This window comes from Zingiber officinale, chromosome 7A, assembly GCF_018446385.1.
Source record: "Zingiber officinale cultivar Zhangliang chromosome 7A, Zo_v1.1, whole genome shotgun sequence".
Classification (NCBI taxonomy): domain Eukaryota; kingdom Viridiplantae; phylum Streptophyta; class Magnoliopsida; order Zingiberales; family Zingiberaceae; genus Zingiber; species Zingiber officinale.
In genome coordinates this window covers 939,471-953,933 of record NC_055998.1, presented here as the reverse complement: position 1 = coordinate 953,933, position 14,463 = coordinate 939,471, and the positions used below count along the sequence as shown (strand labels likewise).

Sequence of the window (14,463 nt, the reverse complement as noted above, 5' to 3'; positions counted from 1 at the left end):
TTAAATAGATTAAATTAAAATAAATTAAATTAAATTTAAATATAAAATTAAATTTAAAATTAAACTTAAACTTAAAATTAAAATTAAAAGTAAAAGTAAAAGTAAAATTAATACCCTATCCTACCAATCATTAAACACCTTAACATATTCCTAACTCCTACCTATTTATAAAAATCTAAATGGATCTTGGATAATGGTTGCTCCAGACATATGACAGGAGATCACACCAAATTCAGATATAAAAGTTTAGGAACAGTTGCATTTGAAAACAACGATAAACTTATGGTAATTGGTATAGGTAATATTGAACTAGAGTTTAATTTCATTATTCATTAAGTATAATTTGTTGAAAATTTCAAATTCAACTTACTCAGTATTGGTTAATTGTGTTATTCAGAGTATAAGGTTAGGCTTATATCCACTAAATGTTCAATTAAACATATGAAAGACCCCACGATAAAATTTGTTCTTGTTGGGAAGCTGAGAAGACGAACCTGCCGGTGTGACATGTCTGGAATGTTGACCGCATCTTCATGACCCGAATGGTGAGCTGTCCTTCGCATCGACCAAGTCATTCGAAGTCCTCTAGTCAACAGTACTTGTAGCTAGTGACCGGGTTGCCCCGGTCTCTGATACCTCGATGCTCGAGGTGAGTCCCACGAATGTATAAGCAATTGAGTAATAGTAGAACATCAACATGAACGAATAATGAGTACGAGAACATACCCTGACCCCGGGGGCGCCCTCGGATGGATCGGTGAGTGGGTCGCGATGCGGATCAAGTCGTCACGACCCTATAGAGTAGACGACAGTGAGGCAGCTGAGGAGCCGACTCTGGGAATGATGATATGGAATCCGGTGCAGCACGGGTCCAAGAGGCGGCATGTAGTCCAAAATGTGATGACAGCTCCTGAGCCGGAATACTACAGCGGCTTGCAGGCCGGGACACAGCGCGTAGGCTGGATAATACCAATAACTCAGCGGCTCGATAGCCGGCACACATCATACAAGGCGTAACACAAATCATGAAGGTCGTGGGTCGACCGATGGCTATCGCTGGAGGTGGCATCGAAGGGTGGCAGTGGCCACTAGAAGCGTCGGCTGAGGCCGCTAGACTAGGCAGCGGCGACTGGAAGCGGCACCAAGGATGGCGGCGGTTGGCAAGGGCGACAACGCTCACAGGGGCATCGACGCTTGCTGGACCAGCACCGGGAGTAGCAACGGCGGTGAGCGCGAAAAGAGGTGAGATCATTGACGGAGACCGCTTGACCCCGAATGGGGGAGATAGATGCTCCGATAAGCTGGTCCGAGACCAGTGAAGACAACTCGACCCTGAACGGGGGAGATAGATGCTCCGATAAGTTGGTTGATGAAGACGCGGGTTTAAGGTCGCCGCTCGACCGTCGGTGGAGACCTGGGTCTAATGTCGCCGCTCGACGATCTTCTGAGGCGGAGGTTTAAGGTCACCGCTCGACGGTTTTCCGAGGCGGAGGTTTAAGGTCGCCGCTCGACCGTTGGTGGAGACCTGGGTTTAACGTCGCCGCTCGACGGTCTTCCGAGGCGGAGGTTTAAGTCGCCGCTCGACCGTCGGCGGAGACTTGGGTTTACCGTCGTCGCTCGACGGTCTTCTGAGGCGGAGGTTTAAGGGCGTCGCTCGACCGTCGGTGGAGACCTGAGTTTAACGTCGTCGATCGACGGTCTTCACTAGGGTTTATAGTCACCGCTTGAATTCTAGAGCTTGAGGCTCTAATATAATCCCGGTCGATCGGCGCTCGAGTCTTCGCAAATGTAATCTCGGCCGATCGACGCGGGAGTCTTTGTAAATACAATCTCGGTTGAACGGTGCGGGAGTCTTCGTAAATATAATCCCGGCCGATCGGCGCGGGGGTCTTCGCAAATACAATCCCGACCGATCGGCGTGGGAGTCTTCGCAAATACAATCTCGGCTGATCGACGCGAGAGTCTTCGCAAATATAATCCCGATCGATCGGCGTGGAAGTCTTCGCAAATATAATCCCGACCGATCGACGCGGGAGTCTTCGTAAATATAATCTCGGCTGATCGGTGCGGGGTCTTCGACAATGAGTCTTCGTAAATACAATCCCGGTTGATCGGTGCGGGAGTCTTCGTAAATATAATCCCGGCCGATCGGCGCGGGGGTCTTCGCAAATACAATCCCGACCGATCGGCGCGGGAGTCTTCGCAAATACAATCTCGGCTGATCGACGCGAGAGTCTTCGCAAATATAATCCCGATCGATCGGCGTGGAAGTCTTCGCAAATATAATCCCGACCGATCGACGCGGGAGTCTTCGTAAATATAATCTCGGCTGATCGGTGCGGGGTCTTCGACAATGAGTCTTCGCAAATATAATCTTGGTCGATCGGCACGGGAGTCCTTGCTCGGAAAACTTTGATAGATTATATGACTGAAAGAGAATATAACGAAAAAATTGACTTGCTGACCAGCAGAGGATCTGACTCAACTTCTCGACTCCCGAATATCCGTGGAGTGAGGAGAATATGATATACTCGTCGAAACCCATCAAGATCATGAATATGACAGCATTTTCCGGCGTTGTCCATCTTCACGTTCTAGATCAGGTGCGTTCCCACAGACGACGCCAAATATGTTCATGTCGGGAAGCTGAGAAGACGAACCTGTCGATGTGACGTGTCTGGAATGTTGACCGCATCTTCATGACTCAGATGGTGAGTTGTCCTCCGCGTCGACCAAGTCGTCCGAAGTCCTCTAGTCAACAGTACCTGTAGCTAGTGACCGGATTGCCTCGGTCTCTAGTACCCCGATACTCGAGGCGAGTCCCACGAATGTATAAGTAATCGAGTAATAGTAGAACGGCAAGATGAACAAATAATGAGTACGAGAACGTACCCTGGCCCCGGGGGGGGGGGGGGGGCACCCTCAGATGGATCGGTGAGCTGGTCGCGATGCATATCAAGTCGTCACAGCCCTGTAGAGTAGATGAAAATGAGGCAGCTGAGGAGCCGGCTCTGGGGATGACGATATGGAATCTGGTGCAGCACGGGTCCGAGAGGCGGCATGTCAGTCGAAATGTGATGATAACTCCTGAGCCAGAATACTACAGCGGTTCGCAGGCAAGGACACAACGCGCATGCCGGATAATACCAATAAATCAGCGGTTCGATGGCCGACACACAACATACAAGGCATAACACAAATCATGAAGGTCGTGGGTCGACCGGTGGCTGTCGCTGGAGGTGGCATTGAAGGGTGGCAGTGGCCACTAGCAGCATCGGTTGAGGTCGCTAGATTAGGCAGCGACGACTGGAAGCGACACCAAGGATGGCGGCGGTTGGCAAGGGCGACAACGCTCACAGGACCATCGACGCTTGCTGGACCAGCATCGGGAGCAACAACGGCGGTGAGAGCGAAAAGAGGTGAGATCATTGACGGAGAATGGAGCTGCTATGCCAGAGAACCCTTGTACACGAGGGGTGAAGGACTGTCGGCAGTAGGCATGATCAACATCGGAGGCGGCGAAGGTACCGTCTGTGTACACCTTTACCTTGGTGGTCGGGCACAAGGAAGCCTATGCCGGAGGAGGCTTCCGGAGAGAGGAGTGGCATCGCCTCTATTCCAATGGTTGGCGACAGATGAAGGAGGATGCGACGGACCTTCCTCACGGTGGCGACGGGTCTTTGCCGACGGCGGCCTGGGTCGAAGAGGAGAGGGGAGAGAAGCAGGGGTGGCCTCGATATCCGGAGACGACCAGCGCTGGGGATGCTAAAGAGGAGCGACGTCGAGGGCGGGCCAACGACGAGCTAATCGGAGGCAGTAACTGAAACTCAAAACTCCTCCCCCTGTGCTCGGCAGTGGCGGAAAACCAAAGCATGGAGCCCTCTCCTCCCAACCTGGTGGCGACAGCCTCTCCCTCTGCTCGTGGTCGCGACCATGTGTCCAGAGAAGAAGGAAGAAGAGAGATGGCTAGAGGAGTCGGCGGCATCGGCGGCTACATGAAAGAGAGGTAGTGGTCTTGGCCCTCGCGCGAGGATGGCGACGGAGAAGTCTCAACCCCCCTTCAAAACCCCTAATCTCAACACGCCAAAAGACTAAAATGTCTTCTCTCCCCTTCCTAATTATCTTTGAGTCATCCCAATATATCCGCATCAAAATTAAAAGGTTTTAGGAATAATAATATATACACAATTAATCTAGTCAACTCCTCACTTAAGTATTATTTGATACAAAAAGAGAAAACTTGACTATGACATAGAAGACTGTCCCATACTAACTTTAGAAACTTCACTAAGTTAAATGGACTAATTAAAAGACATTTTCGGGTTGAGGTCGGGTATTTTCAGATTTAGATCGGACATTTTCAGGTTCAAGTCGGGTATTTTTGGATTGAAAATTTATAGGTCGGGTTCGGATTGACCCAGGTTGACCCAAATTTAAGGTTTAGTGTGTGTTTTGGAATTAAATCGAATTTTATTTTGAAAAGTAAGATATTTTTATATATATTAATATTAATATTATAATGATAGAGTTTTGAGATAAAAGTGAAAAATTATATAGAAAATAGCTAAAAAAACATTTTGAATCGAGTTTTTGGGTTATTCAGGTTGGTTCGGGGTGATCCGATTAGTCGGGTTCAAATTCAAATTTAGGGATTTTGAATTAAATTGGGATTCTAGTTGGTTTTTTTTTAAAAAAAATTTAATTCAACTCAAATTCGACTCAACTCATTCGAATTGACACCTTTAGCTTAAATAAGATAGCTCCCTCCTCATTTTAAACAGGAAGTTGCTTTTTTGTTCAATCAAGGGGTTGCTCCTCTTGTTTTTCTTTTTTCTTTTAAATTATATTTAATTAAAATAAACTTTGTAATTTAAATTTAAAAATCAATAAAAATTTTATTTACGTCTTTTATTGGATATAATGTAATTTGTTTTTTAATTATTAATTTTATTTAATTTATAATTTAAATCTTAATTATATATAAAATAAAATATAATGAAAAAAATTTGGAATGCATCAAGAAGTTGGTTAGTAATAATTAAAAGATACGTGAGTATTTTCATTTTTTACGTGCCATTGATGTGTCGTTATTCAGGGAACTCTTCGAGACTTCCCTTGTTAATCTGACGCATCCCTCGCGAGAAGGGGAGAGAGAGAGAGAGAGAGAGAGAGAGGGAGTGTTTAGATTTCGTCGCCTCCGTTCAAATCCGATAATCGTCTTTCCGAACCTGAGCCGCCAAAACCCTAGAGAGAGCGATGGCTGCTGTGTCAGATATCGGCCGTGCCTCTGCCCGCGATCCGCTTCCTTCCGACGCTTCCCCGGCGCCTCCCGCAAAGATCTCTCGATCCGTGCACCGCGCCCTCGGTGGCGGCGCAGGTTTGCCACCTCCTATCCGCACTTGTTCTAGCCCAGCCTAATGTTGCTTGTTTTCGATGTTGATATTTTCCGATTGCTCAATTTGTTATATTCGCGCAGTCGCCGATGTGCTTCTTTGGAGACGGAGGAACGTAGCGATTCTCGCAGTGTCCGGCTCTACGGCGGTATGGTTTTTCTTCGAGCGGGCGGGGTACAACATTTTGTCCGTCTTGGCGAACGCAGTCCTCCTCGTCGTAGTCATTCTCTTCTTTTGGGCCAAATCTGCCTTGCTCCTCAACAGGTCTGCTGTCTAATGATTTGATCTCTCTTTCAACGGCTACCTGTCTAACATCTCTGCTAAACTCTGTAAGTTCTTCTCATTTGTAGGCCTCTTCCGCCGCTTCCCAATCTCGAGGTTTCAGATGAGGTCGTCAATAAGGTTGCTGACAGAGCTAGGGTGTGGATCAACCGTGTCTTGGCTATAGGGCATGACATAACCATTCGGAGAGACAGAAAGGTTTTCCTTCAGGTGCTTATCCTGCATTCCCTTGCACCTGCCATGGTAATTTTATATGTTATTTATCTGACTCGAGCCTTTCTATGCTGATTTCTGTATTTACCATCTCAAAGGTCATATTGAGCCTGTGGGTTGTGTCTTGCATTGGAAGTTTGTTTAACTTCCTTACACTTGTCTACGTTGGTGAGTAAAGAAACACCTTATGCAGTTTGCCATTTTATTTGCATTCCCACGCTATCATATTTGACAGGACCAATTTACAGGAGTGCTTTTGGCTATCACGATTCCTGCTGTCTATGACAAGTATCAAGAGGATATTGATCAAAAGCTTAGTATGGCACTTGATGTCGTCTTGAAGCAGTATGAGAGCATCTTAAATGGAGGACAAGGGGGATCAACCAAAGAAAAGAAGACCCAGTAACAAATTCGTAGTTTTACAGTGTCTTGGTTTTTATCATGCGGGTAATTGCAGTTGCCTTTAATATTTATCTTGTGCATTTTGTTACATTGTGTGTGTTTCCTGCACACTCAAAATTCAGTGTGGTCATTGAGTAAGTAGGATGCTGAACAGTGATATTTCAGCAGTGATTGTATGAACTTCAACTAATGCATTTTCAAATTGTAGGCACAAATAAGAAATAAATATTGCACCACATGTCAATGATATTTGACTCTTTGTGCTCTTCGGATGTTGGAACTACTTGCTCTCACTAGTGTTGCATTCTAACTTTGTTGCTGACACAATATGCTTTTTGTATACAAGTGGCATGCATATCCGTCTTGAAGTGGACAATCTACTTTCCTTTTTCCTATTCCAGCTGATTGCACGCATCTTTCAGCATTTGCCAATGCACAATAACCTAATCTTATCATTGGTGTGGGACAGGATATCTGCCTTTAGAAATCCCACTCTTCAGTATGTTGATGATACCTATTTTTAAATCAACTTTCTACTAGTTTCTCCAAAATTACTCTTATTTATGTACCTAGTGTCTTCTCTTGTGAGTGCTGAAGAGGTTGCTAGTAAGTTTGGTGGCAAACAAGATTACTTTCCTGTAAATACCTTGATCTTATTCTACCTATATGCTGGTTCAGTCATTTATGATTTATTGCCACTTATGCATTGAGCGCCAACATGCCCTTGTTTAACTCATAGATGGATGTTGTCTCACAAGCACACTTTTATAGATTCCATCCTTCTATACGAGCATTCCTCTTACCCGATGGGCTATCACTAAAATTTATCATATTAGGTGAAGCTTCCTTTGGGCTAGTACTAATCATTTTATGATATTCAGTGCAAAATTGCCTTATAGTCTGTTGTCCTGAAAACCAGAAGTGTCAATTTAAAGCCCGGATGGAAAAGGTTAAGGGTTGTGTTGAGTTGTTAGCCAACGTCAAACATAGACGAATGTTCTATGAAAGGATCTATCAAACTATTGTTTTGTTGTGTTGTTGTAGTATGTTGTCCTAATCATGCTAAAGTCTTGGGCATCCATGAGCTCTTACTTCATAGCCTTGCTTGATAAATGCTGTTGGCCAATCTCTACTACCATGTATTTGTGTGCTTTCTTATTGTCTCTCTTTCCAAGAGAGCTAGATCGACTAGGAATCTTCCCTGTCAATACCTCCATGGGTCTGGATCTTAAGGCTATCCTGCCTGCATGAGGTTTATTTGTGAAACCTCTCATACCACATCTACAATGGTGACTGGAGAGTTCACTTATTTTTTGCTTTGTAGATGTTGTAGTGAGGATTCTCTTCCTGAAGCATTTTCCATTCACCATAATTGATTTATCAAGGAGAAACTTCCCTGGTCTTTGATATGCTTCAGCTAGATTCTGTCATTAATTGCATCAAGGTTGTCAAATTATGATTTGTATTGTGAATCCACTTTGTGGATTTGAATCATGAACCATAGGGTTCAATTGAAAACTCTAAAATAAGCTACAAAAGGTTCCTTGCATACCTAGCAAAAATTTAGACAGTGAAATATATGAAATAATAATGTATATCATGATATGATTTATTGAGCATGCTATTCTTGGTTTATATCCGAAAATACAATTATTTCACCTTGATTAAAAAATAAAAAAAATATTATCTATTTTGTTACGCTGATCATATAGTTACTGTTGATAAGCCTACATCTATCCAAGCCACTTATGTTGGGTGTGTGCACCTAATAATCAGGTTTGGTTAAAGAATAAGCTCCCAAAGGAGGTATTCTTCAAATTTGGTAGTACAAAAAAATGTGGGCAATCAACTGGTTGCCATCCTTAGTCATCCTGGACTTGCCTACTGCTATGCACTTGAAGCCTCAATGGCATCAACTCGATTAAAGCGAGCGAATGGCTATGGTACTACATAGAGAAAGAGGAAGATGACTTGGAGGTTGAAAACTTCTTAGCCATTATCTTATCCACACTCATTATCATCTTCAAATCTTAAAGAAGCAAGATTTGTTCTTCATATCATCATTAGGTGTTAATTGCACAATAATTGTCCACTTGAAGCTTCTTCATCATATTCCTGTTTTTTGAAATCTCCATTTCTATCTTGTTGCACAGAATGTCTTTTCTTTGCACACAATGAGTTGATATAACTTTAGACGAATTAGACTTTAATTGTTGATCAGTTGGGTTGATTTAGTTAGTTGAATTTAATTTTACAGGTCTTATAGGGTTTCTTTCTTTCTTTTGAAATCATGCTCTACATGATTTGTATCTAGTCATAATGAATAGAATTGTAGTGATTGTTTTAAGCTCTAATTCCTATTCCTGATACACATCTTTTTAATCCAAACTGTATTACCCTGGATGATACAAATTGTGACTCTTGTGGTTTTTACTGTTAATCTGTTATAGTTATTATTGGCACACTGGAATATCCCATGCTATTCCTTCTTTTTTTTTCATGATAGGATTAGCATTCTCACCATGGTGCTTCTCCTGTTCAATTATCAATTTTGCGCGTCTGTCTAATTATCAATTAGGTGCCTACAATTCCATCTTAAAACAAAGACTTGTTTCAGTTATCTTTCTAATGGATTTTGATTGCTGCTGGGACCATATCTGAAGTTTCAGCTCTTTTCCATGTCCAAAGGAAAAAAAAAAAAATCAAACCACATAAGATAACAGTTTTGAGTTATATTTTCATCTTACTTTATTTTATAATGTTTTTAATTGTCTTCAATCATATTCACCACAAGTTATGTTTGCATTTTTCTTCTCAGATAACCCTTCTCAGCCACCAGAGTTCAGTTGCCTGTGCTCATGGGTAGAGAGTACTTCAGTGTTAATGATCCACAGGTTTGGAGGCTTGTGCATGGTGATGGGTCTTTGCTAGTCTGTGGCATGTGATAAACTGAAATGCCTGAAAGGAATGCATATTAAAAATTATGACTTTGTGCTATGCTTCTATATGATATACTTGAAGAATAATTTTTCATGGTTATGTCAAGCATTCATGCTAATTGTTTTTTTCTTCTTGGTCGTGTTCATCCATGCCCACTCTACCGATGCCTTTTATCTTTTATTCCCTGATCGTTGAGTTAGTGACTCAGGTAAGCTTTATATATGTTAATGCCAAGCTAACGCACGCCTGGTGGTTTGGGACTCGGGAGGGATATCATAGCATTTTGGACTCTTCCATGGTTAGACTTGAGGCGCACAATAATGTCGTCCTGAACTAACAAAATCAACCGGAACTTGTCGAAGGTTGGACAGGCAAGGTTTGTTTTGTTGTCATTTCATTTGATTATACAGTGCACTTACTCTTTAGTGGTAATTTAGTTGGCCCCCGAAATTAAAGATTCAGATCGTGTAGGTTGTGGCATTGTCGGTCCTCTTATGGTTTGATTTCATGCATGATCACACAGCCATTGATAATCTTATCATATTCTTTAATTTAAATTTCTCATCTCTCAAGAAAAAAAAAAATTGAAAATCAGGGCGTGCTTTGGCAATCTGGCATGTTGTATTTAGACAGCCATCATATCTTTCCCACGAGTCAAGCAGAGCACGCTCGTTGGTTATCCTGTTCCCGGATCAGTGTCAGGCCTGTGGAGGCACTGAGATGGGAAGTGGTCGTCTGCAGAAGGCCAGGTTCCACTGTAGAGACGGTAGGTGCTTCCTTCCTCGCCCTACTCTTCCATTACATGCATGGAAGCCAGTTCACCCTACACAGCCGCACCCAATCCACTCATCATGAGGAAGACAGACACAGTAGTGATGGCTGGCTACTGTTGTTCTTGAATCATAACTGCATGGGACGACGATCGAGACCCACCCTGCCCCAGCCCTGATGGAGCTCACGCAGGCCTTATGACTAACAACCTTCCCCTCTCTCATTTATGATCATTACTCACTCTAGCATAGTAGCATGCAATCACATATATACCAGTAGTCCATTATTTGACACTGAAGTAGGTGTATTTCCTCGTAGTGGCTCTTAAAGTTTGGCTGCAGTGCTCCTCGTTGGTTCAAAACCCGTGAACCGCATGGCTCTCCATTAATAATTGCCCAACATATTATATAACTTAGTTCATCAGATCATTAAATAGATGGCCACGTACCTCACTATTGATCTTTTTTTTTTCTTGTTTTTTTCAACGTGCTGTTTCACCCATGTTAGTGATTGTTGGTTCATTAATGGCAGGACCGTCAAATTATGACTGCCTGAGTATTGGTGTGATCGGATATTTTTTTAAATTGACATCGACACTTCCTAGTGATTAATTTTGAATATAATTGGTTCATTTTTTTTTTATTTTTATCGATTATCAAAATAAATTAAAATATATTTAGAAAGATGCATCCAAACAGTCAATATTCTTAAATCCATTTTTCTTATAATAAGTTGCAGTTAAGATTTAAATTTTGTATGACTTTGTTATCAATTGGAAGACCTAACTGTTAGGTCATTATTTTGGGTCATTGAAATTTTTCTTAACTCCTGTTATATTGGGGACGAGCGTATTCGTCTTTAGCCATAATTGAGAAGACAATATCATTTTCGATGATCAGACTTCATAGTTCTCTTGATTTCTTAAACATGGTGAAAAATGCAATTTGAGTGATCGTTCCATGTTAAACTGGAGGAATGGAGAAGAAATCTATCTAATTCTGAGGGGAAGAGCTAAAACATTTAACATGTTTGGTTTTCTTTTTTTTTTTTATACCATGTATCCAGATTTTATAATTTTTTTTTTTTTTTATGATATCCTCGCATTGAAGCTAGCAATTCTCTTTATGATGGCAATCAACGCACCACGAGATCCTGCCATCAAACCACGAGATCCTGCCATCAAGGACAGGGCCAAGGCTGAGGCGAAATCAACCTTAATTTTTTTTAAAAAAAAATGTAAGGGCATTTATATTGGATGCATTAATAGGATATTGTTATAGAAAAAGATGTTATAATACCCCTTCACGTAAATATATTTTTTTAAATTTTATTTATTAAAAAATTATAAATTTTTTAAAAAAACAGTAAGTTATTTTTTTTTAAAAAAAAAGATTATTATTAAAAATAATAATAATAATTTAAATATTTTAAAATATATTTATTTAATATGATATAATTTTAAGATAATTGAGTGGAATGTGGATTTTTAAATAATGAATGTTAATGTTAAAAGAAATGTGGGTGAAAGAAATATGTTGTTATAATGGGTATATGACAATAGACCCCATACTTTTTAATGAGATGATGGGTATTATAATGAGAGTGGGTTATGGATACTCAAAGAGGTACATGTGTATAACAATACGAGGTGAAAGCGAGGTGAATAGGGGACAATAACATGTCTACCTTCATTATAAAAAATATATATAGATTAGGGACGAAATTTTAGGATAAATATTTTTCAATCCTAAATTTGAAATAAATTTAGCAATAAAAAATCAATTCATCCTAAATTAGCAACAATATTTGCAACTACATATTTTTGTCAAATTCTACCACAAATAAAATATTCATTGTCGCTTTTGCAACGAAAATAAGATTCATTGCAAATTATACGATAAATTAATAATCTATGATGAATTAATAATTAGATTAATATTTTAAGAAAAACAAATATGAGATGAATCTAGAATTTGTCCTAGAATTGAGGACGAATTGTTGATTCACCCCTAATTTTGGGATTAATATTCATGTACACATATTTTTTAGGTACGCTGCAAACTATAAATACAAAAAGTCTATCCTCTTAAATTCAAGACCATTTAAACTAAAATCAAAAATATTTTCTATCCAATTAAATACTATTTATAATTGATCCATTAACATCATCTATCTAGGAATATGTAATATATATAGAGAGACGGGTACATAATCTATTTTATTAGGTATAAAATATTTAAAATCAAGTAATTTAATTGGATATAATTATATAAGATTAAGTAAATTAGTGTAGATTAGAGAATTGAAAATAAAATTGAAACTCTACATAGGAATTGACTTTATGACAATTTACCGTTAGATATCAGATTAAATATTAGCAAGAGAAAAGATCCCAGGACTCAAGATCACACTCATTGGTCATTGGTACTTTTCTGCTTTAGCCTTTTCATCATGAGATCCATTAATGGCTCGAGAAAGAACAATGGCTGCTTTTCCATCGCCAAGTCCCACAAAACAATGAAACCGCGCGCCTGGAAAATCGTCACCCGCGCTCAACAATCTTCAAAATCACAGCAAAGTTTAAACAAAGAAGCAAAGTGCTCAACAGTTTGATATGTAGGAATAACTTTCTCGGGTTGGTTTAGTCCCTGGAGATTTTTGGAAGATGGGTCTGAGTCTGTTACTTATTAAGGTCAAAGACTACACAAGTCCAGGCGAATCCTTCCAGGAAGAGAAAGTAAGATTTGTTATTGTGGCAAAAGGCGAAACGCTCATCCCAGCGTCCCTGTCGTACCCGACTCAAGGTCATCACGAGTAAAAAAGAAAGATTTCTTATTGATCCATAGGCAAAACGTTAATTAGTGAATCTTAGTTTTTCTCCGTCTCTGTTGTCTGCTGGAGTGTCGCTCACGTTGCAGTTGCTTCTCTTTCGAGGAGGAGGAGGAGCCCACGAGTCGTAGGAGCTCTCACGACTGAAGCAGGAACCGATCACTCCGCTGGGACTTGGCGGCGACCGACAGAAGTGGAGATCAGAGGGAGAAAGCTTGCGCTTGTGGCCGATCATGCCGGTTCGAGATGTTTCCGAGATTACCTGGTGGCATTCTTCCACCTTTTCCTGTCGAGGGGTTGAATTTCTCGTCAGCAAATTAGCGTTACGAGATCGTAAGAGAGAAAGGAGGAACCGGGGTGTGAAAAAAAATCTCGCCTTGGGAGCTTTAAGGAGGGAAATGAGGCGGCGGGTCTCTTGCACTTCCGCCGCCGTGGCGCTTCCTTCGCTGGATTCCGTCGCCTGAAGCAATGCCGCTGCTGCCCACGCCGACGTCGGATATCGGACCCATCTCCCATCTTCAATTGATTAAGGCAGAAGTTGAGCAGATGGGAGATTGAGAATTCGATGCAATGATTGGATTTTTGGTGAGTACTTACCGGCCATTGCAGACAGCAGAGTCGCTTCGCACCTCCTAAGCAGCGCGCGGATGCGGCGGACAGCGCCGGCGTCAGTTCCAGCGGATTTAGCCTTCGAATGGAGTCGAGGGATGAAATGGTGGAGGAAGGAGAGGGGAGTGACGGGGTTCATCCTCCATCGGAGAGCGGAGAGCACCAGGAGCTCCATCCGCCGGACGGTCTTGGGCTCGAACACGAATCCGCCGTCTTCCGGGGTCTCGGGCATCTGGAGGTCGACGGAGAGAGGGACACGCGTCTCCTCCACCTTCGCCGCCAACGAGAGGCACGCCACGGCCGCGAGTCGCCCCATCCATGGCTTGTCGTCCTGGAGGCGGAGCAGCTCCCCCCGGGCGTCGCAGGGCAGGAAGCACCGATCGAGGTAGTTCACGGCGAGAAGCGCAGTGAGGGCGGCGAAGCCGTGCCGCCGCGCAGCCCGCGCGACCCACTCCACCGCAACCTTCCTCGCCGATTGGAGGTAAGAAAAATCGGCGCCGTCGGGAAAGAGTTTCGGGAGAAACTCCCCTTCTTTGGACAAGAGAGAGCAGAGCAACTCCGCCCACTCCTCCTCGGGCTCAACTTCCGTCGCCGAGAGAAGGTGGCGCTCGGACTCACGGGGCGTCGAAAGAAGCGTCGCCGGCACAGATTGCTCGAATTCTTCTTCGCCAAACTCTTCCAAGTTCTCCTCTCGACAATAAAGATGATCGAAGAGAGATAAAAGAGCCATTTTTGCGCCACCGAATGGGAGGAGAGATGGATCAATGCTCGATTCATAATACAAAATATCCCAAGCAAAAGAGTGGAAAACAAATAAAGAGAAGAAGAGTCGTCTTCTTCATCCTTCTCTGCTCTCTCTCCCTTGTCTTTTTGTCTCTTTTTCTTTCAGAACCGGGCCGCCCTCTTTTTTCTTGAGCTGTGGTGGTGGCTCGAAGAAGAGGCGAGCGAGATGGCTTTAATTGGTGGAGGAGGGTGGAGATTTCCCCATAACTGCGCTTCCTCAGCTGGCATGTTTATTGTTCTT

General features: G+C 42.4%; 2 protein-coding genes across 2 annotated transcripts; one reads left to right on the top strand and one right to left on the bottom strand.

The window, feature by feature from the left end:
• The first annotated feature begins 5,110 nt into the window (after positions 1-5,110).
• LOC122000661 (reticulon-like protein B11) lies at positions 5,111-9,348 on the top strand. Its single transcript, XM_042555062.1, has 6 exons — positions 5,111-5,377; positions 5,477-5,657; positions 5,744-5,885; positions 5,987-6,056; positions 6,137-6,335; positions 9,109-9,348. The coding sequence occupies exons 1-5, from the start codon at positions 5,257-5,259 to the stop codon at positions 6,292-6,294; spliced, it is 672 nt and encodes a 223-aa protein (XP_042410996.1). The 5' UTR covers positions 5,111-5,256; the 3' UTR covers positions 6,295-6,335; positions 9,109-9,348.
• A 3,468-nt stretch (positions 9,349-12,816) lies between these two features.
• Positions 12,817-14,400, bottom strand: LOC122000660 (cyclin-D3-2-like). The gene is made up of 3 exons (XM_042555061.1): positions 13,428-14,400; positions 13,207-13,346; positions 12,817-13,116 (listed from the first exon to the last, which is right to left on the bottom strand). Exons 1-3 carry the CDS (start codon positions 14,167-14,169, stop codon positions 12,856-12,858), a joined length of 1,143 nt encoding a protein of 380 aa, XP_042410995.1. The 5' UTR covers positions 14,170-14,400; the 3' UTR covers positions 12,817-12,855.
• Positions 14,401-14,463: the final 63 nt, after the last annotated feature.